The 26,234-nt window shown below is 38.4% G+C and overlaps 2 protein-coding genes across 10 annotated transcripts in view; one reads left to right on the top strand and one right to left on the bottom strand.

Annotated features, from left to right (window-relative positions):
* The window catches only part of LOC110838745 (peroxisomal leader peptide-processing protease), a 103,243-nt gene that overhangs the window by 7,192 nt on the left and 69,817 nt on the right, over nucleotides 1-26,234 (top strand). The gene's annotated exons all lie outside the window — the stretch shown is intronic.
* ITP (ion transport peptide) overlaps nucleotides 1-26,234 on the bottom strand; it is a 67,779-nt gene that overhangs the window by 4,693 nt on the left and 36,852 nt on the right. For 2 of the 3 annotated variants that reach the window (XM_087358111.1, XM_087358113.1), the window contains exon 2: nucleotides 8-246. In XM_087358111.1, coding sequence (XP_087214237.1) covers nucleotides 8-246 — 239 coding nt within the window. Of the gene's footprint in view, nucleotides 1-7; nucleotides 247-19,450; nucleotides 19,787-26,234 lie in introns of those variants that run through there. The other variant, XM_087358112.1, reaches the window with a different exon arrangement.

The following is a 26,234-nucleotide window of genomic DNA, read 5'->3' as shown; positions in this document are numbered from 1 at the left end:
AACATACCTGCAAAGGGAATGCAGCTGTGGCTCACGGAAGAGGTTGTAACAGTCTTCACAGATTCGGTCCAACCTAGCGAAGATGCTCTTGTCGTAAACACCTTTACACTGGATTTCAAAAAAGGAGCGCTTATGAAGCGAATGTCCGACAGCCAGCCCCGACGTACGACTTGTTAATAAACTTGTGATGATCATGCTGACGAGCAGAGAGCACGCCAAGATCCGGGTTAAATGCGGATGTTGCATCTGAAATAAGAAACGGTTACATTTGACTCTTAGCTTTCGATGCTCGTCGATTACAAATGTAAGTGCATTGAAAATTTATATTGCGTACCTAGTTGTGCATTTGAATTAGTATGCAAGTACCTAGTAACCCGGACACAACCCTTTTGAATTAATATTTTGAATAACATTTTACTTTGAAATGTTAACCTGAAAGGCAAAATTGTCATAATATCCGTTTCTATTGTGACGTTAGCTCTTTGCCTAATTAAGGTAAATTCGAAGACGCGTTATTTCGTGTTACACCCGTTCTGTTATTTTGTTGCGGTTATTGCTGTAGTGTGCGACATGGTCGGTATCTTGTTAAGCATGGTAACGATCCCCCTTACTGTAAGTTGCTTTAAGATAAGACATCTACGAGACACTTAAAACAAACTACGTAGAAGTTTACGAATTAACTAAATTAATGGGCCGTTACAATCTATCATTTGTGTGCTTTCCTTATTCAAATTTTGTATGCAAAGGTCATAGAAATATTAAGTAATCGTCATCGATATCATAATAGCCCTATAATTGGCCAACCAAGTACAAAGTGAAGCGTTGCTCTAAAAGAAGTACGAATGAAATGTGAAGATCTGGTTCCCATGCTCCAGAATGTGATGGACCTCCCTTCCGCTAACCCAAGTGTAAAGAACTGCCCCAGATTGAAAATCGTAATAGAACAAGGGCTAATGTGATAGCGAATCCTTGAATACTGACACGTTCACTCTACCGATACCCGTAAGAGACAACTGATAGGGGGGGGACAGTGATGTGTCTGATGAATAACAACCATCTGTATCACCTGGTAGCCGACATGAATAATGCGAAACACCCATGCTGAGACTCATTTTACATTCCGCTGTTTCTCGAGGCCCCGAAGAGAGGGATCATGTACGTTTCTTTGCCCCATTTGTAAATGACTGGCAAAGTACGGTGCGTTGAACGCAACTATCACTTCCCAGCTCCAGGCAGGAACAGCTTTTATATAGATGAGTCGATTATTGTTTGTATGTAGCGATACCAGGAACACGTAGTGTTCGGTGGCGAGTAATGCAATGCGGTTCCATCTTGGAGCCGGGAAGCGACAGTTGCGTTCAACTTTATTAGTGAACGCACTGTGTGCATGTGTATATATATATATATATACACATACATATATATATATATATATATATATATATGCTGTGTAGACTGCTTGAGCTTCTGAACATTAAACTAGGCTACGTTGGATGTTCCTAATGTTATATATTTTTTAGTTTATTAACTACGCTGTCCACAGTGTCGAATTATAGGATGGATAATAAGTTATGAGTTGGAAGGGGTGTGGAAGGAAACGGTCGTAGTCTAGTTCGACGTACTATCGTCGCATATACCTGGAGGCACTAAGGAAACCACGAAAACCTTCAGTAAGGGTAGCCGGTCTCCAGGCGGAGATTTGAACCCTGGGTCTGTCGAATGTAAAGGAGTACTAACCACTCGACCGCAACGTATGGTCTCTAGTAATATCGCAAAGGGGTTCCACTCAGTGGCATCATACATTTATTCAATTGAAACATACTTAAGCCCAAGGTTAGTTACGAGAAACTCAGTCCTATATGTAATGGTCCTGTTAGAAAGGACGTTCAGTAGGGTCATTCGTTTATGCAATGTCTTGCTTGTGTACGCTTACGTTTAACAAGTAAGAATGTATTGGTTTCAAGTGCAAGGAGAGACAGTTTCGAAGATGGTTGTCTTCTGAGTTGTATCGCCGTGTAGTCTGGTGTAAGTTTATCAACGTTTCAGAGGTCCTTGGTGCCTCCGTCATCAGGGCGGCATAATGATGGAGGCAGGAAGGACCTCTGAAACGTTTGTGAACGTCTACCAGACTACACGGCGCTACAACCCAGAAGACAACCATCTTCGTGCTCTACGCCGTAAGAACCTCAAATCCTACCGAGTGACAGCTTCGTTTTAGGATTATCTGAATATCTACTGTTGTTGGTGATAGTGAGAATGGAGCATGTACAAAGCAGCCATGTCCACTATAAATACTGCATACACTGAAAAAGAATCGAAACTGGGTCCGAGGCATAGGGTACAAGTGCTCTGACAGATTGCTGCAGAGTAACTGTTGGCGATCGTGTTTTCCTTTCTCCAGAGTGAAGTTCGCCACGGTATGCCATTCAGTTTAGCTGACCTTTAGGATAAAACAGCAACTGGTATGAAACCTGAACGGGCGGTCAGTTGGTTCAAAATGACTTATAAATGCAACGGAAATTCCTAATGACTATCAACATAGGAGACCGACAAGCCCGCCTTGAGACTACTGGATAACTTAAAAATAAATCTTATTAATGAAGTTCTAAGAAACGTACAGCTAATTAACATTTGCTGTCAGTCAGCATTCTTGTACCGGTACGTAGGCGAATAATTTCGGACCACACTAGACGAATCCGGGGACATTTTTGTGGTAACGTTTCTTTTTGTGTGTTCTTATGAGTGAATATTTGTTTGCTCCACCCATAAAATTGGCCGATGTTAATGTTTTCTACCCCCAAATTGGTTGGTTGAAGTATTTTCCGAGGATAACAAAAACAGGGTGCATTTACAATAATAAGTGCGATGTTTTGGCCGTAGATAAAAGGTTTTAATGGTTATCTCAGACTTGTTTTAACAGCGTGTCAGTCCACTACCGATTTAGAGAGAACAGCCATGTTGGATGGTTTGTTGCTTCTTGTCTGTTGACATCGCCTAAAGCAACCAGAACCTACGGGACAAGAGTTCTATTAATCTCTGTTGAATTCATCTGTTAACTTCGTCATCAGGCCCTGATGACGAAGGCAGCAAGAACCTTCATACTCGGTACCGTGACAACCTGAAATCTTACTTCTAGGTTTAGTTCACCATCACTTGATCTAATGAAAACAGTCTGCATAAATGCACAACTCTTCTAGTGAGAAGTTTTCATAAAGTTAAAGAAATTGCAACTAATATTTCATGATCTGGATTGTTGGGTTTTGGACCTTGTCCGTCGTCTGTCATAAAACAAACAATGGTCCAGTAATTGGGATCAGCTCATTCTGACGGATCCCACAGAGTAAGTTCCTGAAGACGAGGAAAAGATGTAGTTCTCGAAACATCAGACTATGGACAAAGTCCAGAACCCCACCAACGCAGATTGCATTACGTCATCATCAGAACCCTTCAGAATTAATATTCATAATTTGTTTGCAGTCTGTGACTTTTCTTATTGAAATGGGATAAGCGTGGAATAAATTCAGCGATATCAAAATTATTTATTACATCTCTTATTGTCTTTTGTGGGGACGTGGAACTTGTAATGTAATCGATAAATGGTCTTATTTCTCAACGAATTCAGTGAATAGAAACGGTGTTGGTACGAGAGCTTATTCCTCTTAACACCTTAAAGCCGAATGGGTGAGAGAGAAGACAAATTTTGGGGTGTAGTGAGATACACTACACTTAACAGGGAGAAACAGAGACAAATTTTCGACTGTGAATGCTCCCAGGCAGTGCCCTCTCGTCCTTCTGGTAACAGAAAAAAATATTACTGAAAAACGACAAGTTATTTGTTATTTAATGGCATTAATGAAGTGGTTAGAAGGCAATCTTCTAAGTTTAAGTGAAGTGTATTGTAGGCTACTTTATTTGTCCATATAAATTCCATGAAGTTTATTGCTGATCTGTTGATGAGTGATGCAGTACCAGAAAGAAAGAAATAATTTCTGCAGCAATTTGGAATATACGTTGAGAGTATAAAAGAAAAGTAAGACGCTATCTCGTTATGTGGTTTAAATCTGCCCGTTGTTCCCTGTAATCATTGGTCAACCGCTCCGGAACGAGATGAGGGATGTCTAGCTGGAAGATATATTATTATGTTAAAACACTCGTTATGAATGAACAGTGCTGCTGGGGTAAAACGTCTGACAGTCTCCTTTCGTTTTATGCTGTTTACGTCATCAACAGCTTTTCGGCGGTATGTCTTTGTAACAGTCTCATCCCATATTATATAAATTAGCCAGTCCTCAAGCGTGTTTACTTTTGATGTTCTTCTGTATCAATTCTCGATTATCAGATAATGCAGACAATGTGTTGCGTTTTTCTATTCGGGATAGTGAGTTGGTGAAGAGGGTAAATTCCTGTATAATCTCAGTATATGAAGGCATTCCATTGCAGACAGTAATGTTTGTTTTAAACGTCGCTTTCTACTTTTTTTATTTCTTAGAACGTCGAAACCTTCTCTAGTTAATTCACAACACAATTGCTTGGACTTATAAATATAGTAAAATACGTTTTAAATATTAATGACAGTAAAATAAATAACATTTTGTTACTGTTGTTTTATGTGATTTAAGTTTCAGTACAACAATAAAGTGTTTAGGTTTTTTGGAGCTTTCGCAACTAAAAGTTGAAAAACTGCCATTTCTCTGTCCTCATGTATGAACGTAATTTGTTTGGAATTTGATATTGGTAGTTTTACTAAAAGTTGTTGACACATTCCACTTGTTGTTAGGCATCGAACAATAAGGGACATTTTACTTGACGCCCCACACGCGGTTTCGCGCACGCCTCGAGCGTAACGCCCTAAATATTTATCGGAGCGAAAAAATGTTTAGATCAAGAGTTGTAGATGAATATGGAACTCACATTTTATATCAAAGCCACTTTTGCCGCAAGTGTTCGAGAACCGATGGGACTGGTTTTCATTAACGTTTTATTGGAGGTCTTGTAACTCTATTTACAAGTGGAAATCAAAAGTCATCATTCACGAACTGAAAGTCCACAAGCAATAATAGAGGGAACGGAATAGTTACGCTGTGTGCACACTTTCTGACCTACGCTTAAAGTTTAATGGACTCGTGTGAATGTCTACAGAATTGGTCCTTAACTGGTAGATATTTGATTCAGATTAGAATCATGTTAAAGTTTTAGTTATAAGATTTTGTTTTCACCCCATTTGTACCGTTTGGTCCTAAGATAGGAGGCTGGAGAAAATTTAATTGCATAATTATGAGATCCATGAGTTTTACTCTTCGCCAAATATTATTAGGATAATTAAGTCAAAGATGGGAGATGCGCGGGGCATGTAACGTGCATGAGAGAGACGACAAATGCATTAAAATTTGTGTTTGAAAGCCTGGACGGAGAAGACCACTTGGAAGACGTAGGCATGGATGAGAGGATAATATTAAAATGCATTTTAGGAAAATTGGTTTGGAGGATATGGATTGGATTAATCTGGTAGAGGACAGGGATCTGTGGCAGACTTTTGTGAACACGGTAATGCATCTTCAGGTCCCATAAAAGGCTGGGAATTTCTTTACTATATAAGAGTATTGTTAGCTTAAGAAGCACTATGTTTCATGGAGTCAGCCTCAGTTGTTCAGAATACCATAGGCAACTATTTAGGACTGTGATATTCATTATTTTATAATTTAATGTAACGCACGTGGTCCTCTGGTCGTTTATCCTTTGCGCGTCACATGTACTGAAAAATAAAAGTTACAACCATTCTTAATTTAGAGCAGGTGTCTTGACGTCGGACGAATATACTGTAATTAATTCTGCAATAAATAACTATAAAAATAAAAACAGTGGAATGAAGTTTTTTGCCACTAGGTTATGGCTTCAGATATAATTACAGATCATCCATCTAGAGAGATCTACAGCCCCCCGTTGGGCGCCAAGCAGTCTCTCAAACGTGGATCTTGATAAATGTATACATGTGTAAAATTGTATATATATATATATATATATATATATATATATATGTGTGTGTGTGTGTGTGTGTGTGTGTGTGTGTTCTGTCTGTATTAGTCCTTTATAAAAATACCGCAATGGGTGTGTTCGAGGTATACATCAGAATGGAGTCATCGTATAGGTAATTGCATCTTATATGGCTGAAATATAATTATTGCCTCAGAGTGGACTGCAGCTCTTCGTGATTGGAATTTTGCGAGCAGCATCCAATTATCATATACAAGACGTAGTACCATTTGGTTGTTACGGGTCTAGTCTGTAGCCATAAGGGATATAGCAAAGTTTTGTCAGTGTATGGGAAATTACTTCTGCTTGGTTGGTGGTCAACTACCTACCACAGGTGCGCAGACTTTTTTCCCTTCCCCGACGGCCATGAAGTCTTGTAAAAACTGCGTTGACAGTTTGATCAAAACTTGTATTCATGTGCTTTGCAATTTTCAAATACGATTTTCATTGTTTCATATACGTGAGTCATTTTATTAAATACCACACTTCTTGATGCCGGCAATTGTTTTTATAAACTGAGTTCTTACTGTAAAGTATACAAAGACAAAGAAATAAATGTGCTATCCCTTTTACATAATATTGTTCCCATCATGGTAACTGCTGGTGGAATTGTAAATCGAATGGTCTCGTCTTTAATTACTAGTAATCAGTCCAAGCAAAAAGAGATACACGTATTTTTTACAAGTTTAAAAGTCATTACTCACAGCTCGGTATATGGATTCGATATTTCGATTATCAAGCCGATAATTCAGAATAATTAAGACTTAGCTTTGCTGTGCAGTCCTCATAAACTCTGTCGTTGCCCTTGAAAAATCCTACAGTCTACTCAGTCAGCATGCCTTGATACACAAATGAAAATAGCTGTTATTTGAAACACAAATCGTTTATCTCGCGTTGTATTGTGAACGTGATTTGTGACCAAATATGAAACAGGAATTCATATGTATTGGTCAAGGTTCGCTCTACTACATGGAGGTCGAGAGCTGAATTAGCAGTTGTAACACGGCTGCGTCCCACACAATCTACCAGCGAGAACGTGGGAGTAGCTAGCTTTTTTACTCGTACCGAGAATCATTGACAAGACGCTGATTACATTATAGCTGCCAGTGATATGTTTGAGCAATTTGAAAGATAAGTTCATTAACGGTTTGTTTACTTATCGTGAATCTTTGAATACTTCGTTTACTTGTCTGTATGAATTTATACAAAAAGTTGCTTCCTATTCCTGACGAAAAACACAATTTCAACGTACTGTATGGAATACTGTTTTCTGGAATATGTTTGTGTTTTCATGAAATACGGACAGCAAAATAGTTCAGCACATTTTAACCCTCTGATCAGTAACAACTTTATCTACCGTGAACGCAGTTCTAGCTACAATGTAGATACTTATGTAAGGACCATTTATTGCTTCAGTATCCGGGTACTGAAATTGTTAATCTCCACGAATGAATGATAATTATTCATCATCAGCTGGTCTCTTTCAGTTTCGAATTATAGAACTGTAAATCACCTTGACATTAGTAGGATTTCTTGGACGGGGGATTTGGCCATCGCAAGGTCTGTACTTAACACAGAACACAGCAGAGTAAAACGCGTAACATACATTTATGCCCCGAGCGGGATTCAAACGCGCGATCAGTGTGATAGACAAATAAAGAATTTTTGCTTTATTTTAAGGGTGATATTTGCCAGGAGTTGTAGAAGAGTTTGATTAAAACAAGCGTTGAATGTTAACCATGTATGCAGCGAGACAGAAAAGAATTTCGTACTTAATTTCTTCTTTCGTGAGAAGACTTTGGCAGAAGATCTCGTCTCGAGACTGCTGTAATTGTTCCCTTCGCCCACCAATGCTGCCACGTTAAACTTGCCAGCCACGGTCATTGTTCAGCTGACATTTGTCCCCTATGTTGAAAATAATCGTCTTTGAATTATCTTCTGTTATAGTTTCTTTTTGTAAACATTACTGTATTTCTTTACTTCTTAGTATTTTCCCTCAGTGTAATTCCTAACATTCATCTCAGAAACCTTAGGCTTGTATTCTGTGTTCTTTGCTGATCTTGTGATCTTAGGATTCATGTTCCACTACCATACATAATGACTGGCAGAGACACCAGTTGTATTTTTGAGAAGTGAATAAGTATAGAAACTGCGTATCTTTTGGTTCATGGCATCACAACCCAGAAGACAATTTACACTATCATCGTCGTGAAAATTTCAGCCCTCATAAAACAGCTAGAGAAACTGTTTTTATTTTGTTGGTGTATGTTTTCAGAAGGCTTGTCAGTCATACATGCCTAAGCAAAACACACAGGCCCGAAACTAGTCGAAACGTGGTTGGAGTGTGTTTTATCGTGTCCAAGGGCAAACAGGCTCGTGCTAAACGTAATTTTTTATTTGCGTATTTTATTTATTTAATCTCTTCAATTATTGTTTACGTACGCATGTATGACGACACCGTATAATGCTAGCGGGTTCTTTTCTGATCTGCGTCATTCATTAAGAAGTATTAGGAGAAAGCATGTTTGAAATATTCCTTGCTCGTGCGGTGAATATGTGACCTATGTTTGAAACGGTTTACTGTGGAATGTTTCCGTCATGATCAAGTGTTAAGTCATGTCATGTTCATGGCACATGTGCGAGATTCAATGCTCGAGACAAGAGCCCTCCTTGTTCTGGTCGTGGTTACGTCACTGCTTGGCTATTTTACCTCCTCACTGACCCATGGCAAAGATCCGGGTCTGCTGCCATCATGCTGTATTCCTAACATTGTATTAACATCTATAAATAAACTTTGTAAGCACAAATAACTGCATGAGTGGCAGACAGTAATAATTTTGCCAGTTTTTGTTTATGATAACGAACAAATTTTAATACGATCCTCCATTCAGTGATAGAATGAGTAATGTTGATGTTCTTTGTAGCTGGTCCATGTTGTTTTCTGTTGTTACCAATTCCGTGTTACTAACAACCCTCATAGTGTAGCTTAGTTCTCGAGCAGCAAAACATGGAACCCATTTACGTCAATGATAACGACGACGGTGGACAAGGCTGAAGTTGTGCAGGTCACGAACTTATATTTCCAAGGACAAAGGGCGGTCATAATGCTAAGAACCCAAGCTTTGATATTTTCAGAATTACAGCAGACACATTAGACTTAGTGAATGTTCTTTTTTGTAGGTGGGCATTATTACGAGTCACTCATTTGTCTATTTTTAATTGTCTGTGGTTTATTTAACTACATCGTGAGTAGCTCAGAATATATAGCATCGAAATATGTGAAAGGAGTCGTGGCCTAATTTAAGGCACTATCCAGGTATTTGCCTCGAGGGGCTGTGGAAAACCACCAGAGACGTCAGTCAGGATTACCAGTCTCTGGACCGAGGTTTTAACCCGGGTCTTCCCGAATACGAAGCAAGAGTGCTAATCTTAACTCTTGGTCTCATTGTACACTGGGAAAATTGTGAGTGTTGGGCTTCACCAATGAACTAGCAGGCCTGCTTATCAGTTCTGAAGCGGTTATATTGCGTCGTCATAAATGATAGGAGGCTGTCAATCCTTGGAACCATATATGCGGATGTACAAGCTTGCCTGAGACTTATGAATGAGACGATTCGAATTAGGAAATAAAGCAGTTCACAGGCTCTTGACTTGTATTTATAGCTATTTGTGTAATTTATCTGCACCGTGTGCACAGAATATTGGCGTTACTTCACCAAACCGTAATTCAGCTGGCATATTTCATCTGTCCATTCACAGTTAGTGTTGGAATTGTAGATATGGCAATGCTACAAGCTGCGATAAGGCTTGGAGGAGTGTTTTCTTGGGAAGGTGTTTTTTATTATTAATGTTTCTTTTAATGTACAACATGGTAGTCTTCGTAATTCCATACACCTTGCGACAGTATCTGAATATAAGACAGCGTAATACAGTTTATTTCGTACGTCAATATGTGATTTGTGTTATCATTAAAACAATAAATGATTCAGTTGTTAAAGGGCATAATGATGAACTTAAAAATTTGTACTCTTCCAAAAATATTGTCACGGTGATTAAGTCAACGAGAATGAGATGGGCAGGGCATGTGGCGAGCATGGATGGGGCAAGAGGTGTGGACCGGGTATTTGTCGGGAAGCCTGAGGGAAATAACGGCTGGGGAGATCTAGACGTAGATGGGAGGATAATGTCAGGCGGGATGTATGGGAGTTAAAGGCTATTGGATTTTGCTGGCCCAGGACAGGGACCGGTGGAAGGCTTTGGTTAATTCGTTGATGAACCTTCAGGTTCCGTAAGCCATCTAGTTAGTTAGTTAATTAGTTAGGTGTAAAAGGGAGTGTAATATAGACTTAAATATTTATTAAAGTGATGTCATTTATGGTATAAGATATAAAATTATCGTCAAGCAGAAAAGTGATTAAATTTAACTAATCACCTAAACATGCTCTTAAAATTATTTGATTTTTAATTCACATATTTAGTTTCATATAATTATACTTGTATTCAAAGCTTGGCGGCACACCGGTTGAGAACCACTACTTTATATACTAAATCCTACCTGCTCACTTTCAGTTGCAAACTGTGACGTGTAAAAAATACGCCTTTTAATATGCAAACAAATTAGTTGTTATAACCAGATAGGTCTGTGTGTATTATAATATTGTTTGTAATACGTATAATCTCTTTATGGGTTTGTGCCATTTAATGCATTTCTCAGTAAATTGACGCTTTATGGATCTGACCTCTGCAGCTGATACGATATCGTTAGTCTAAGAATCAGGATTCACTTAGCAGGAAACTTGTCTGTAATTTGTCCAAAAATTGTTATTGGCTGTTTACATGCTTTTTCTCTTAATCACATCGGCAAAACAGACAGCATTATGCAGTCCGCAGGACGAATACTGGCCACGTTTAAATTAACCAACTTGACATCCTTAATATCGAAATATGAAAGGACAGCCACCGTTCCAAATTCATAGACCAAATTGTCAGAATACTTTTTAGGCCTAGTACTACGTTTTTATAGATCTTGGGTATATTTGTTCTTATTTGTGGAATTACATGTTCATTTTATGTCCGATCAGTCTTTGTCATGTCATGCCATCGAACCCATTGTGAACCTGAACACCAGTTAATGTTTAACTGTTGATTTATTGTTGTTACTGGTCTCATGTTTTGTATGCAGCGCACGAATCTTGGACAAGCTGCTCTTTGCCAGCAGAGTAGTGTGTGACTTAACTGAACAGGTGCGCCACCATGGATATATTGTCCTTTTATAGTGTCTTGGTAACTTTCAGAACCTCTGTCCCTCCCTTCCTTCCTTCTTAACCAACATTCGACTCTTTATTTTCTTTGCACATTCACATTTGCGGTTACATTACCAATTAAATTGACAAACCGCTAGACCCACTGATTAAGAATATTTAATCCAGATAGTTGTGGTAACATTAAAGGAAACGCAGTTCAAGTTTTCTCTCACTTTTTGCCTCATCTTTTTTCCAGTGAAATATTCCTATTAGGCGTAATTTTTTTGTTGTCTTCTAGATTAATTTGAATGTTTATATCCAAGTGCTTAGGCATTTTACAATTGGCATAAATGCTGGTCACGAACAGATTTCAACTCAATTTAGTTGTATGACACATTGCAACGCAACTGGATTCTCGTATTTCTGCATGTGTATTTTTCATTGGAGCCGAAGTTCAGTTTGTTTATACAGAAAATACAGATGTTCGAAAAAGATTATAATACGGAATATCCACCTTGTTAAAGTTTCAGTTCCTACCGCACAGAAAACACAATGCCGCTTCTTTACAAAGATCAATTGGTTAACGCTGTTTAAGGGAAATAATCTGTGTTTATTCTGAAAATCATAAAAAATCCATGAATGCATTGTGTGGGCAAAAATGTTGCGTTGCTGAATCTTAAAGCAGAAATGTTTGATTCCACTTGTTTCCAAACAATCATTTACCATGGGAGAAACGTATTGAGACACTGAATATTGTACGGATGAAAAATATGTACGACAATTTGGAGGCTGGCAATGTCTCAATCATCAGTTAGACGGGACAGATACTGTTTTGATTGTCTTCTTTGATAATGTTAGCCGTGTCACTGAACACTTTAATAGACGAAAGGTGGATTAGTACAAAAAAATGACATGAACATGCCACCGCAATGAAACCTCAAATATTAATCACTATGATGGCACCTCAGCAGAGAATTATGGAAAGACAGTAATATTAACAAATTCCGACATGTCGTGTCTTGTTTATCCCGACGTTGACCAAATGACCAGACAGTGACCAAAGAAAATTTCTCCATTCGTTAATTTAAGTTTTTTCTCATTTATATCAGACTGAGGTATATAGTTGATGGTGGACACAGTCAATACGTAATCTGTCCTAGCATATACTGTACGCCGGCACTGTTCCTCCAAACTATCATGATGGCAATGATGGATACCAGAGTTTCAGGTTAAGGGATGGTGCGTTCATGTTAACCAATTAGCCGTGTTAGCCCGGCTAACACTTAGTAGACGAAAAATAAAAATTTTCTTACTTTTGTGACTCATTGGTACTCTGTGCAGGTAAAATTCTGCAAATCGTTTTATAAAGTGGCTGACCATAGGAAGCGTATTTTAATACAGCCTACTTCGATTAGTAAAATCCAGTCATTTTTCGTAAATACTGGATATCTGTTATTTAACACCATTGAACTTTAGTAGTAAGAAAAGGCATTATGTGTGAACAACGCTGTTTTTTTCGCGTCTGATTTGTCGGTAATAGACATATCAGATCGTCAAGAAGTTTAGATAGACGTTTCAGGTTGATCCTTGCCCAGAGTTAGCTAAGTTGTTAAACACGTTTCATTTCATCTCATACATTTGCTGTCAGGCAGTACAAAATGAGGTTAAAATAAACGAATCTTGCCCTTGGGAGATCCTGAGCTTTGTATGCTCTCCGGCTGTGGCGAGAGAGAACCAACCGGTCGTGTCGCCAGGCTGTCTGGCCAGATCTGCTACTTCTTGCTCTCTTTGTACGAGATGATTGATGTACTTGCTCGCTCTCCTCATTCCTTTCCTATTGAGTAGCATCGAGGGGCATGTTCCTTCACTGCCAGCTTTTGTTCGTGCTAGTCTGCAGGACTCTTATTCAGATGCTGATACATGCAACTTCAGTCTGCCAGAAGTTTTCTGCACTTTGTTTTAAATTTTATTTGTAATTTAACGTACGACAAATCGTGTTCTTGAAAGGTTAACTTTCTATTTGTAACACAAGGCTTACCAAATTACCCGACATTCCAAAAATTGGATTCCAGAATATCCGCTCGGATTAATACTTCTAAAGGACTGCAGTAATTAAAAAGCAAGGGACAGGAAACAAGAACGACTTTTTACGCAAGCTAAATTAGAAGATCAGTGATTCGTATAAGTTATTTAAAAACCAGTAACGCCCAAAATAAGCAGGCTTAGTTAGAAATTATCCACTAACTGCGTTACTCTTGCTGTCAATAACGACCTCGCGACCGTATACATAGAGGTCAAGAAAACACAGACTCGGGACATTTGATATCACGAAATAGTACGTGAATTCGTTACGAAAAGAACCACCCGGAAGGATTTTGTTCTACTTCGAAATCTCTTCGTCTTTTAATCTGAGCTCACGTTGATTATTGTTCTACGGTTTTGTAAGGTTAACGGGAACACGAGTTATGGATACTAGCCAGAAAGAAGCATAGTATTCCTATGTAGAAAGCAGGACTCGTGGACAAGTGATCAGTCCATCGCAAGGCCTCTACCTACAGAGGACAAACAGCCATACCTTGATCGGGATTCGAATCCATGATCCCGATGTCCGAGCAATCAAGGCTCACGCCCGAGGCCGCGCGGCTACTGGTTAATTCATTCGGTACACTGATAACTTTTGTAGAATATTTTAAGGCATTCTATTTTTTCACTTTTAATTTGTTTCCATATTTTCTGTATTGGGTTTCAAAGTAGCCTAGACTTTTAATTTTTGTTAACAACTTGAATAATTCTTGAGGAGAAGCTTTCAACAAGAAACGGGCGAAAACTAATACCGACGATTCGTCGATATTTTAAAACAGATTTCAATAAAATTAATCTTACGCATTGTCTTCATAGCAGAGGGTTTCTTTACCTTGCTTGTTCCACTCTGTATAAATGGGGTGTCCTACATTTGTCAGTCATTGTCCTACCCATAGTCACATTGAATGTTTGGCATAATGGTTGTACGCTTGGCACGACTTCTTTTGCAGATGTTACGAAGAATGTGCATTTATTTTCACTGTTATTATGCTGGCTGTATGATTACAAATATTTCCTTTTCCAGAGTAGTGTTTATTCTTCTATTACTTCTTTTTCATGGTATTTACAGCTCCTCGAAGCTTCGGGCTGCTGGGGATATTCTAGTTTTTTTCAAAACTTCCGTTAGACATTTGGTAAGGCACCTCGAACTGGCGGTGAACTCTCTACAACGCCTCTACCTGTACATGACACAAGTCAGACGCGAACATAGATACCTCGAGTGGGATTCGAATCTGCGAGCCCAGTATTTGAGTGGTCAAGAGCTTTCATTACCTTATTATATTACAAAAAAATGCACTGTAATTTTTATTTGCTCGGCAGAAAGTCAAGTGTTAATTCAAGGTAAATTTCATTAATTTCCCCGCCTAGATGTTGGTTCAGTAGAAAGTGTCTTCGGTAGACATAAGATGACGGTCAGATTGGCGAAGTGAAAAGTGGAAGCGGCAAGGTAACTTACTTGATGTACAAAATGTCGATGTGAAATTAGAGAACTAACCTACTCGAGTATATAAATATACCAAGTGAAAGTTGCCGGGATAAAGTTAGATGTATGGATAGATTAAGACATTCTCCTTTCTTCCTGTGACACATACAAGAAGACACCTGACCCCGATTTACAAGTTGTCATTAGTAATATCCAGTTATTAAAAGAGAGGTTTCTAATCCATTCATGTACTTACGATCATCCGATTTCGCAATACTTTTAAACGCCTGTATAAATAATTATTTCTAGTCTAGTCTATAATTAAATCTCTCTAAAACTTTCATCCTGAAACACAGGGAAAGCGGAATCTGATCAGATGAGTGGGATATTTTGGTACTGTAATTAATTTAAGTAATAACAGAGTTGCAGTCACTTTCATTTTAACCTCAGATTGTGTAGAAGTCGCCGACCACAGTTTCGTGCATGATCTTGGACCGCTGGAAGGCTGGGATCGTGGGTTTGAATTTCAACAAAACAGATGATGATAGCTGTGTTCTGCGTTGTATCGCCGCTTACTCTGGTAGTTTACCAACTTTTTAGATGTCCTTTCTGCCTCCATCATCAGCATCATGGCGGTGATGGAGGCAGCAAGGTCCTGTAAACACAGAACACAGCTATCTTCATACTCATCGCCGTGAGAACCTCAAATCCAACCAAGCATAAGCGATGGTCTTGTGCTGTCCTGTGTAGGTCGAAGCCTTGTGATGGGCTGATCCCTCACATGAACGGAAGAACATCCGTGTTTGAGAACAGGGTAGTGAGGCAGGAAGAAACACGTCTGGAGAAAATTACGTAACGTTGACGTAATTGGTACTTTGCACCAATTATTATTAAGAATGGCAAATCTAGAACATAAGATTGGTAGGCTATATAGCACGTATGGGAGAGATGACAAACTTATACGACATTTTGGTCAGAAAACCTGAAGGGAAGATGCTAAAACCCTGGCTTATGCGGGAGGATAATATTAAGATGGATCTTCGAGAAATATGGTGGAAGGGTGTGAATTGAATTCGAATGGCTCAGGATAGGGACCAGTGGCTGCCATTTGTAAATATAGTAATGACTCTTCTGTTTCCATAAAAGGCTGCAAATGTTTTGGCCATCTCGGAGGCTTTTCGCGTCTTAAGAAGGACTCTCCTCCATTAAGTTAATTTTATAGTTTTTATTTGTTAAATGCGTCACTTGGTTTAAAGAATCGATGCGCTGAAGCGTAGTAGTGTCTGCAGCCCTCACAACTTGCAAGGGATGAAGCGGCTGAATGTCTTTGTGCGAGGGTCTGGGTGGCATTGACTGTCAGCTTTTGGAATGGGGGGGGGGGGGGGGGGGGACAACTTGGAAGTCGGGAGCTGTTGCTGATGAGTTGTGTTTCAAATGCTTCCGCTTTCTGGTGATGCAGGGTTTGATGGATGCACACCAGAACAAACTGCAGACACACATTCGCCCTGCGCCCCTAACTTTACGATCCCACAACCGACGTGCGGTCTGTTATTCTGTACATGGTTGTTCCAATTGAAAATGCCGCTTCGTTCAGACCTGCACAGTCTAAATTTCTAAGTTTCGTTTCATTTTGACATTTCACCTGCTTGGATAGATTTTTTTAAATGTAATATTTTTGGCAGATGCAGAATGGATTGAGACCGAGCTGAAATACAGCTCTGGACAAAAGGTGGTCGATATATTTTCAACTTAACTTCACTACCGTATTAATTTCACTGTTCGAAAGGTCATGAGCTAGAATGTTGAACTAAATATACAGGTGTTCTCATGAATGCTTGAAATTATAAGATTCAGAAACCTTTTATAAACATTCATTTCTTTTGTTCAGGTCTTTAAATTATCAGCCAGTATAATTTAAGCTGTTATTCCAGTGGACACTTGGATTTACAGTAATTAATAGTTGGATACTTGGCGTCACTCCCTCTCTCAATTGCAAAATTGTCAGAAGGTTGGGCAACAAATTCGTTTGAATGATGAATAATTAATTTCATCTCGTTAAGTAGTGTTAACTAACTCCGCAAAACAGTTTCCTTTTTGAGAAGGTAATAGTGGCTCAGCTGGCCAAGTAATCCTCCTTTTATTAAGCACGAAGGCTCATTGCCGTACTCACAAGAGCCCGCCACTAGTCCCTGTCCTAAGCCAAATGAATTTGGTCCAGACCATGATATCCTGTTTACGCAAGATCCCATTTTGATATTATCCTCCTATCTGCGCTTATGTCTCATGTGTGATCTCGTTGATTTAGATTTTAAAGCTACAATTCTGCATTAATTTTACATCTGCCAGACTGCACGGCGCAACAACTCAGAAAACAGCAGTCTACGTTTATATTAATTTAGTAAGTCTCATATTTGACGAGAACTAACAGTGGAATAACAAGGCATTTAAGATACTTGCCGTCTGTCATAATTTCTGTTTATGTTGGGGCACGTGCTTAGAACACGTGTTCACTACATATGCGCCAACTCAGATAAATATGTTACGCGTCTCAGGAGAACATAACAGTTTATACTGGAATTCGAGCTGCAACACATAACGCACCAAAGACAGATGTGTTGTATACTTTGAGGGGGTTAGTGAATCTATTAATATTGTCGTCAGGTGTATTCATACACTTTCGTGTTTTTTTCAGATGATTATCAATCATTTCAGTTATTTACTTCGAATTTAGAAACTATAAATCCTTAATCGAAAACATTTTTAAATATTTAAGAACATTCTTATAGTCTACATAAACGTCTAGCCCCTATTGACTCAGCATATTTTGTAAATATTAACTCCTCTCAGAGCGTGGAGATTCATCAATGGCTGCTAACCCCTTGTATCCTTATCTTGGACTGACACTTATGTTAAAATTGAAGTTCTGTGTTATAAGTAGCAATCTTAAAGACCGTACAGACATTAACATGGAATTTAAAACACTTGATTCATGCACAAATTTTAAACGGAAGCGATTTAAAAATCTGAATGCGTTCCAATGCCGGCAGACATCAGACTTTGTAAATTGTAATAATTTAAACAACCTGTATGTCGTACCTAATTTAAAAACATCAGGGGTAGTCAGAATGCATATTTCTTATCTCTTCTCCGTGGGAACACGTGTAATGTTAGCTGTGGCAGATTAGATATATATGTTCCGGATGTGCTACTCAGCATTTCTCATGCGCATCTGATTGCTATTAGTTTGTCACCGACCATGTCTGACTCTCTCCCCCTCCCTATATAGGTCTAGGATGTTGCTCCTGAGCATTCGTGCATGGAGGTGTTTTAAAATACGTATCTGTCGACCGAGATTTTGCTACGTATTTCGCTTATTAACCCTCTGAAGCCGAAGCTTGTCTAAATAATTCAGGCCGTACCGCAAAGAAAACAACTGTTCCCCGTTACAAAGATCAACTGGTTAATCCTGTTTTAGGAAATAGGACCTTTTTACACTGACAATCATATAAGACCTATAAATGCAAATTGAAGAGTCGTTGATTGTTGAAGTAGGTGGAGCATATAGTTATCATCGAGTTTTGAAAGGCTAATTTGTATCACTCTCATTGTTCTCCCGCCGGCATCTGGTAGCATGCGTACTCGGTTTCTTTCTTCAATTAATATTGATACTTAGAAAGGCTACAGTTTTGTTTATTTACTGATAGTGAATTCCGTATTATTTTATCAATTATCGTACTGAACGTTTAGATGGAGTTGAGCCAATTAGCTGAGGATTGCACAGAGGATTTGTATTTGGGACTCAGCCGTTCGAATCTTGGTCAGACTGCCGGCGATCGTGACTTGTGTGGGTTTTTTTCTGTCTTGCTGATTACATACAAAAGGCCATACATGCTTCCTCTTTTTTACATTTCAAGGTACACTATCACCCTATATCTATTTCGATGCTTAATAACCTTTGCAACTGATACACTGTCAGTTAATTCTACGATTTGTTGCCATTTGCTTTACATTTGTGTTTTACTGAAGATTTCTGTCATCTGGGTTGTTGCGCTGTGTAGTCTGGTCGATGTTAACCAACGTTTCAGAGGTCATACTGCCTCCGTCATCAGGGCAGTATGACCTCTGAAACGTTGGTAAACATCGACCAGACTACACAGCGCAACAACCCAGATGACAGAAATCTTCATACTCACCGCTGTGAAAACCTCAAATCTTACTTGTGTTTTACTGTTTGGCCCCTGTCCTGTAAGGTCAGTGTGTTTTGACATATGTATGTGAGAGAAGTTTCCTAATATTCATCGGTAGCACGTGCCAGCAACGGCTGTAATGAAGTAGACTGTATTCTTTCTCTTCACTAGAAAGTGAATTAATTGACAATAACTCGCATTTTGTGATTATTTCGTTAAAAGTAGTTCCCTTTTTTTAAGATTTAATTAATGATAATAATTATAAGTTTGCGCTTCCTTCCATTGTACAGTAATGTTCTTAAGACGAGAAATTTACAAAAGATTTTTTTGTAACTCTTAAACTTTGGCAACCATCCCCGCCCCCACGTATGACAGTGATGTAAGTAATTTTACAACGTGTGGTTTTAAATTTAATTATTCTGTGATCAATATTTTCATTAGTGTAATATGTCATCAAAATTAAGTGTGAAGCCTTTGTAACTTACCGTAATGTTATGCAAATTGCGTAGAAATGGAGTTGAATTTTCGTTTACGTCAGACAGACAAAATTTCCAGTATACTAGAGGTCGGTGAATTTCAGTCCGTTTGCTTTTCTCCGCACACGTATACACTGTTTTATAAACAAATGTCCACCGATGTTTTTACCTCATATGAAAGGAGAGTTGAATGAAAGTACGAACTTTTCTCACTTAAATATATGTACACTGTACTGATATATATCACAATCCACTTGGCTACGAGATACAAAACCGGAAAGGTCACGTGTAGATTCGTACGAAGCTAGCAGCGTGTTTCTTCTGGTGCCATGTGCTGTGTGTGATACCCAGATTCACATTGGAGGCTACAGTTTAAACACATGACAATTTACTTGAAAGCTCAACCAATCAGCGCTATAGACGTATAGACGTCAGAGATACGTCACGCCTCGAAAGCGAACTTACTAGTTTTCCGATTCTAGCCATTCTGCTTAAGGTTGATTTGTGTTAATTAAAAAAATACTGCAATTTTCCCCATGTGTTACAGCTTATTTTATTCTGTACATTCCTTCCTTTCGCTTCTCTCCCTCCCCTAAATTTTAGATTTTTACAAGCACGCTGGATTTTTTCCCGAGAATTAGACTGAAACTGTTTTCTTGAACTTGAATTTTAAACATTGTCATGATGCTGCATCGGTATTTCCCCAGTAGGTTTATATATTTAAGTCTATATATATATATAGGGCTATCTAAGTAAAATTTGATGTCTGGTAAGCAGTAGAAAATCTTGGTCTAGAAGTCATGTCTTTCATTATTATTATTATCCCGAACGATCGCTCCATAATGCTAAGATATGTTGTTGTTACTTTACTATATTAATTGTTGTGTTTTTGTGTCTTGTCTTGTGCTGTATCTGTAATTGGCCTTCTGGCTGTTGATGCAGCACACTAATAAAAATACTTGAATTATTATCATTTTTATTATTATGATGTTGTGTTATACAGTAAAACCCTTATTTTATATTTGTCCAATTCTAATGGTCTGCCGGCGCAGTAATGGCCATTTGCCACTCCTGGCAACGTGGTATTTATTTATGACATCTGTGTACGTAAAAAATGGTGTTGCAACTATCTTCTAATGCCGTCTGTTGCTTACGTTCAAGTGTCAGTTTCTTCAATGCCTCTAGTCCAGGATTTCTGCCTACGAATTGTAACGCCTCATTCCGCGCTGTCATTGCACACTACTTCCATACGTTTCATATGCGAAATCGCAATTCTGATGCGAGGACAGTGCATCAGCTCGTATTAGGATGTTTGCTTATTTCTGCAGGACGCTTCAGGTAAATTGTGGAATAAAATCTGTAGGTCTTGAATGGTTTAGAAGGCAGGGAACGTGGCTGCCGAACCCGGCTGGCTCTAAAAACGTTTTTTGTTCTGCTAACTCTGGGTAAGTGGAAGAATATAAAGTCTAGTGACTTCCGAATCCTGCGATTTCAAAACTGAGCCGACCTACTGAAATCTGGGCAGATTCATAAATGAAGTGGTGGAAGCCGGGAACATTGTTAGATTATTCTTTTTAAAATGTGAAATTGTATTGCTTTATACAAATTTAAGGCAGTTTAAGTTCATGTAGTTATGATAAAATTTTATTTGATTGCCTGAAATGTTAACTTGAGTTGTTTAAGGGTAAATTACTTCTATAACTCAACAAAATCCCCTAGGGTGATAAGCCGCGTCAAAATGGGGCAGTAGTCCAACAAGCATTTAGTCGTCGCGAAAGCCTCAAGTCATATACACTTCTATAATTATTGAAAGGTTGTTGGATGGAGTGTGATGTACACTGCTTTTTTCCCCTCCAAAACAAGTAATAAATAAATTAATAATCAAGTGGCGTTGGGTGTACGAACATCCTGTCTCTTATTAATGTCGATGTTCTGCGTTGTGACGCCATGTGGACTCGTAGATAAATACTAACATTTCTGAGAAATATACTGTCTCCATCTTCTGACCCAAAAATTTTCCACCATGTTGTCCAGTTTGTCAGTGAGATTAGAGGCCTTTCCGTCATATCTTCTAGTAATAAGGATCAGCAACAGGGACTCTACAGAATAACTGATAGTGTACCGTTAAATGTTTTGGTGTTCTGTAACAAAAACTTTTGTCACTACAAATTACGCTTGTCTTCATTCCTTGTTATCGAATACCAAAGAAATAATTTACGGATATACGAAATAAAAAAAATAGCTATTTTTCTGTCCTATTTGTAAAAAAATATCTAAAATACTTGTAATGTTCAACTTCACACAGGTCTACATTTTTACTCGTATTCATTCACTTATTCCCATAAAAATAATCTGTTATTAGGTCGTTAACCGTGATTGTTGGTACACGAATGTTTGCAAGGTTTTCCGCTGCCAGTATCATTTCACCGCTGCTCATCTGGGGGTTGGACAATGGGTGTTAGCGACTGCAGTTCCATAGAGACATGGTCTCACCCCATCTTAGCAATACTGGCACTTTTTACGGGGGAAGGGAGGAACTGTGGAAAAGAAATCCGTACCCTGATCCCTTCAGAAGCTTAGATCTGTTTGTCTAGTGTGTCTCTGGCTTGGCAAAGACTGGACAAGCCTTAATGTAGGCTAAATCATATGCAGTGCGTTTACGAGAAAGTGAACTTATAGCCTGGAGCACTCAATGTAAAATTCACAATGGACATTCCAACTTTCTATTCGCAGTAAGTGCATTTAAACAGAGAAAGTTTAGCAGATTAGCTAAAAATCCTTCTTCATGTGGCGTTATTGCAACCGAGGCGTATCTCTAACCGAAAGGGAAGTTGTCATGTAAGTTATTTTCTATGGACATTGTCCGTCGCGTTATATGGATCCAACAAGGGTGTATAAATTCAACCCAGAAATTGAATTTTTAAACATTTAATTTCATGTAAAGATTTATTTAATTTAAGGATTGCAGGCATTTAAGTTTGAAGGTTAGCTTGTAGTAGTACATTTCATTATACGCGTAGTTGTGTAATTCATCTCGTTTCATGCTTGTGTCTACTGTTAAAGGACGTGGTACTTCAAAAGAAGTCAGTAGGGGTAAATGCACCACAGAGTGATTAATTATTTTTTATTAATTTATTGGATATTTGGAAGACTCAACTTCAAAGTTTCCTCGAGACCCTTGTAAAGTATTGCAGGAGAAACTCGATATTCCTTTGTAAAGAGATTAACTTTCGTTTGTGTAAACCTGCAGGTTGAAAGTCGGTGTCATGACCTTTCTAGATTGTCACTTTACCCAAGTCGTAATCATCCCGTGTTATATATTGTCTAGGTTGGTCATCGTAATTGTACATACAAATATTACAGTAGATATGTTTTTCACTTCCAACATGAAATAGTGTTTGCATGCCTCACCTCTGTTATAATGTGTTAAAGAGTGATAAAACGAACGACCTTACCTTGCCTAAAGCGATCGGTATGGCCTTGGCACTTACTTTGAAACGAGTATTATGCATTTATATCATGGTTAAATCTAATTATAGGTTTTGTATATCTAACCTAACAGTATTAATCTTATGATGTCCTTTGCACAGATTCCTCCTTCCTGGTATTGGTACTTCCCGCTTCTTGGGTGTCGCTTTCGGCCTTGTTCTTTAAAGGAAGAAAAAATTACTCGTGTTTCTCAATCTTTATGGTACCACGTTCCCCTCCTCCCTAACATTATCCATACTTTTGATGAAATAGAACATGGAATAACTCAAATATAGATAGAAAATGTAGCTTTTTTCGTCATGTTTTCTGCTCTGTTGTGGAAGTAAAACGTAATAAAAATCTTGCATTTTCAACTCTTCCAATGAAACTTTTTTGATCTGGTTTACTATCTTTTTGGTCTTTGTTCATCGTATGGTATTCTGGTCCAGTGACCGTGGTTACCTCTTTCTTCGGACACATCAGAGTAGGTGGCCCCTTTCCTACACCTGTGGACGAAGACTGGTCCGGTCTTCGAAGCGTGTGTTCTTAGAATATCAGGCGATCGGCAAGTCGAAAATATCTGTAGTCCAGATTGTAATACGCCATTGTCAGAACCCTTTCGAATCGATTTAGAAGTTCTTGATGAATATTCTTGAAGGTAATCTATGTGAAATTTGGTTGGTCTGATGTAGATATCTGTATATGTCTTCAAATTTTATGAGACCTATTTTATGTCGATAAGAACGAGCAGGACGACCGCACGACGTTATAAATGTCCTGCCGTTAACCTTCTGGACAGTGAAAGTGAGCGCTTGGCTCAAGATGTTGAGGTTGTGTTGACCCACGTAGATCTAGCTGTGCTTCCATCGAAACATAACGCAGCTGCCCTGACGATTAGTTAGTTCTTGCTTCTTCATGGTTTGCTGATTCAGTTCCGAGAGACCTGCTACCCAAACTATATTGAGGCTTTCATTAGTTTACTCTTGGACAGCAGCTTACAAGTTACTCAGCCATCATACTTCCGTTTGTCTTCATCATCCTAGCCAGTTATCAACATTAATGTTAACGGTGGACACAGATGAGGAGGATTTTAACTCAGAAAATTTAATTTATGTGAATGTGTACAACGTGTAATTTGACCTACAGAGTAAATTATGGCGGAATTTTAAACTTTGTACGGACGTAGGGCTGCTTCCTAAAGTTCCAGATGAAAGTTGTGTATATTAGTCTTGTAAGAGTTTATTTTATATTGAATAACTTTTAAAATAAATGCACTTTGAATAGCTCTTATCAGGTCCTGAGACGACGAAATAAAAAATTATTCCTCGCCTCAGATGTCTACATATTTTATCTGTATAATATTTAAAATAGTGTTTTAAATATTATATTTGTATTTTAATTTTATTCGTGGTGTGACGAATAAAACATATCATCCACAATTCCGATATACCTAATCAGATAAGTTTTGCTTGTGTCAGAAGTAAATGGGATTAGTCGTTAGTTTCCAAATATTGTTTTGTGAAATGAATACTTTAGAAATGTGATAATTCAGTTAACCGTGTGTAGGTTAGCCAAAATTTTGTTTATTCGGTATGAATGAGTTGGATGAGTTTATATTTTCTTGTGAGAGATTCTTCCGAGCTATTGGATAGTTTTTGTTGGGTTTTCTCAATCCTGTCTTGGAACTTACAAAAGAATCTGCTTACCTACTATATAATTGTTATGGACCATAGCCTCTTTCAGACTTTATCACGCTATCTGAACACGGTACAATGCGCCTTGAAGGATAAAAATAATAGGCCTGATTAACATAATTATTTTGCACAGTAAAAGGGGATTTTCCAGTATTTGTACTTGTTATATTTTATTAAGACATATTAAGATATTTGCTTTGCAATTTACGATACCGTGACAGCACTTCCTTTGTTGGATTTTTTGAAAGGAATATTCCCAGAAATGCTTTTCATTCCACACGCTCCTGCAGTATTAGGTATTCCATATGCAAGTTGTACGTTTATAGACATCCCTCTTAACATGTATTGTACGATTACAACCTCGTGATTTGTTATTCCGAATAGGTAATTCCTAAGTTTGGACTGGGCTATGTTTAATTGCGTTTCCAAATACAGTATATTCCCGATTATCTGACATTCAGAAGCAAATTCTCAGCACTAATTTCTTCAAATGGACTCTCTCATTTTGTTTGTGAGACTCTTTTTCATTCGGTGCCGTATTGTATTTTCATCGTAATTTAATAATATCGTAGATTGAGTTATAAATTGTTTATATTTACCTTCGTCTTTTTCATTAGTCTTCAGTATTATCCTTCATAATTTTTAAAGATTAGAAGGCAAATAGCGAGTTTGTGGTTTGGGTATTACGTAATTCTCATATAGCAGATTTCTGAACTATATATTGACTGACTGACAGCTTTCTAGAAGTCTGTGCCTTTGCTTTACAATGTGTACATTAATACTTTCTAGACAACACAACAATCCTTATGCATAGTATAGATTTATCAAATAGGCATGTATTCTGGAGAAATGACGTCCGAATAGTTATAAAGTCGGTCGCGACCAAGAAAAATCGAACAGCTTTTGAAAAATTCATAGGTTATGCATGATATCTGGGAGTGATTGAAGCTGTTTCTCCTGAGTTCAGGAGCAGTGAGTGGGCAGGCGCTGATTGATTATTCTCGATCTTAAACCGTACATGAGTCATGGTTTATTTAACGACGCTTTTTCAATTGCTTAAGTTGTACGATAGCGTCTAGTGTTGAAAGTTAATGTGATTGTGAATGATGAATTCGAAACGATGTGGAAGGCCGTGATCTGACGTATTTTAAGTAACGGGTCTAGAAGTTGTCTGGAAGGGTTGAGAGAAAACATCAAACCTCTCAGGATAACCAAGGTTCGAATTGCTCATATACAAAGCAGGAGAGCTAATAATTACGCCTCGACGTTTGGTGTTCCTACATCCTACCCGTAGTCCTACACCATTGTGAGGAAACATCTTCGAGCATGTCAGAATCACTAGGAAATTTTGTTCCATAAGATATGACTTGGAAGACGTGTAGTACAATTTATATTTACTAGAGCAGAACGCTCCTTTCGGAGCGCCTCGCGGGGGTTGGCCAATTTTTAAAACGCAACCAACCTTGTGTAAGAAACTAAACTAACCCCTCGAATGGAGGGTTAAAAACAATTGACCAACCCCCCCCCCCGGGGGGGGTTAGTTTAGTGTCTCATTCAAGTGTTTTAACCCTTGAGTAAGAAACTAAACTAAACCCCCGAATGAGGGGTTAAAACCCTTGACCAACAACCCC

The sequence above is a fragment of the Zootermopsis nevadensis genome, unplaced genomic scaffold (assembly GCF_977971745.1).
Source record: "Zootermopsis nevadensis isolate Lab colony 2312 unplaced genomic scaffold, Znev_1.0 Znev_ptg000029l, whole genome shotgun sequence".
NCBI lineage: Eukaryota > Metazoa > Arthropoda > Insecta > Blattodea > Termopsidae > Zootermopsis > Zootermopsis nevadensis.
Note: the sequence above shows the minus strand (reverse complement) of the source record. Positions and strands in the feature narration are given on the sequence as shown.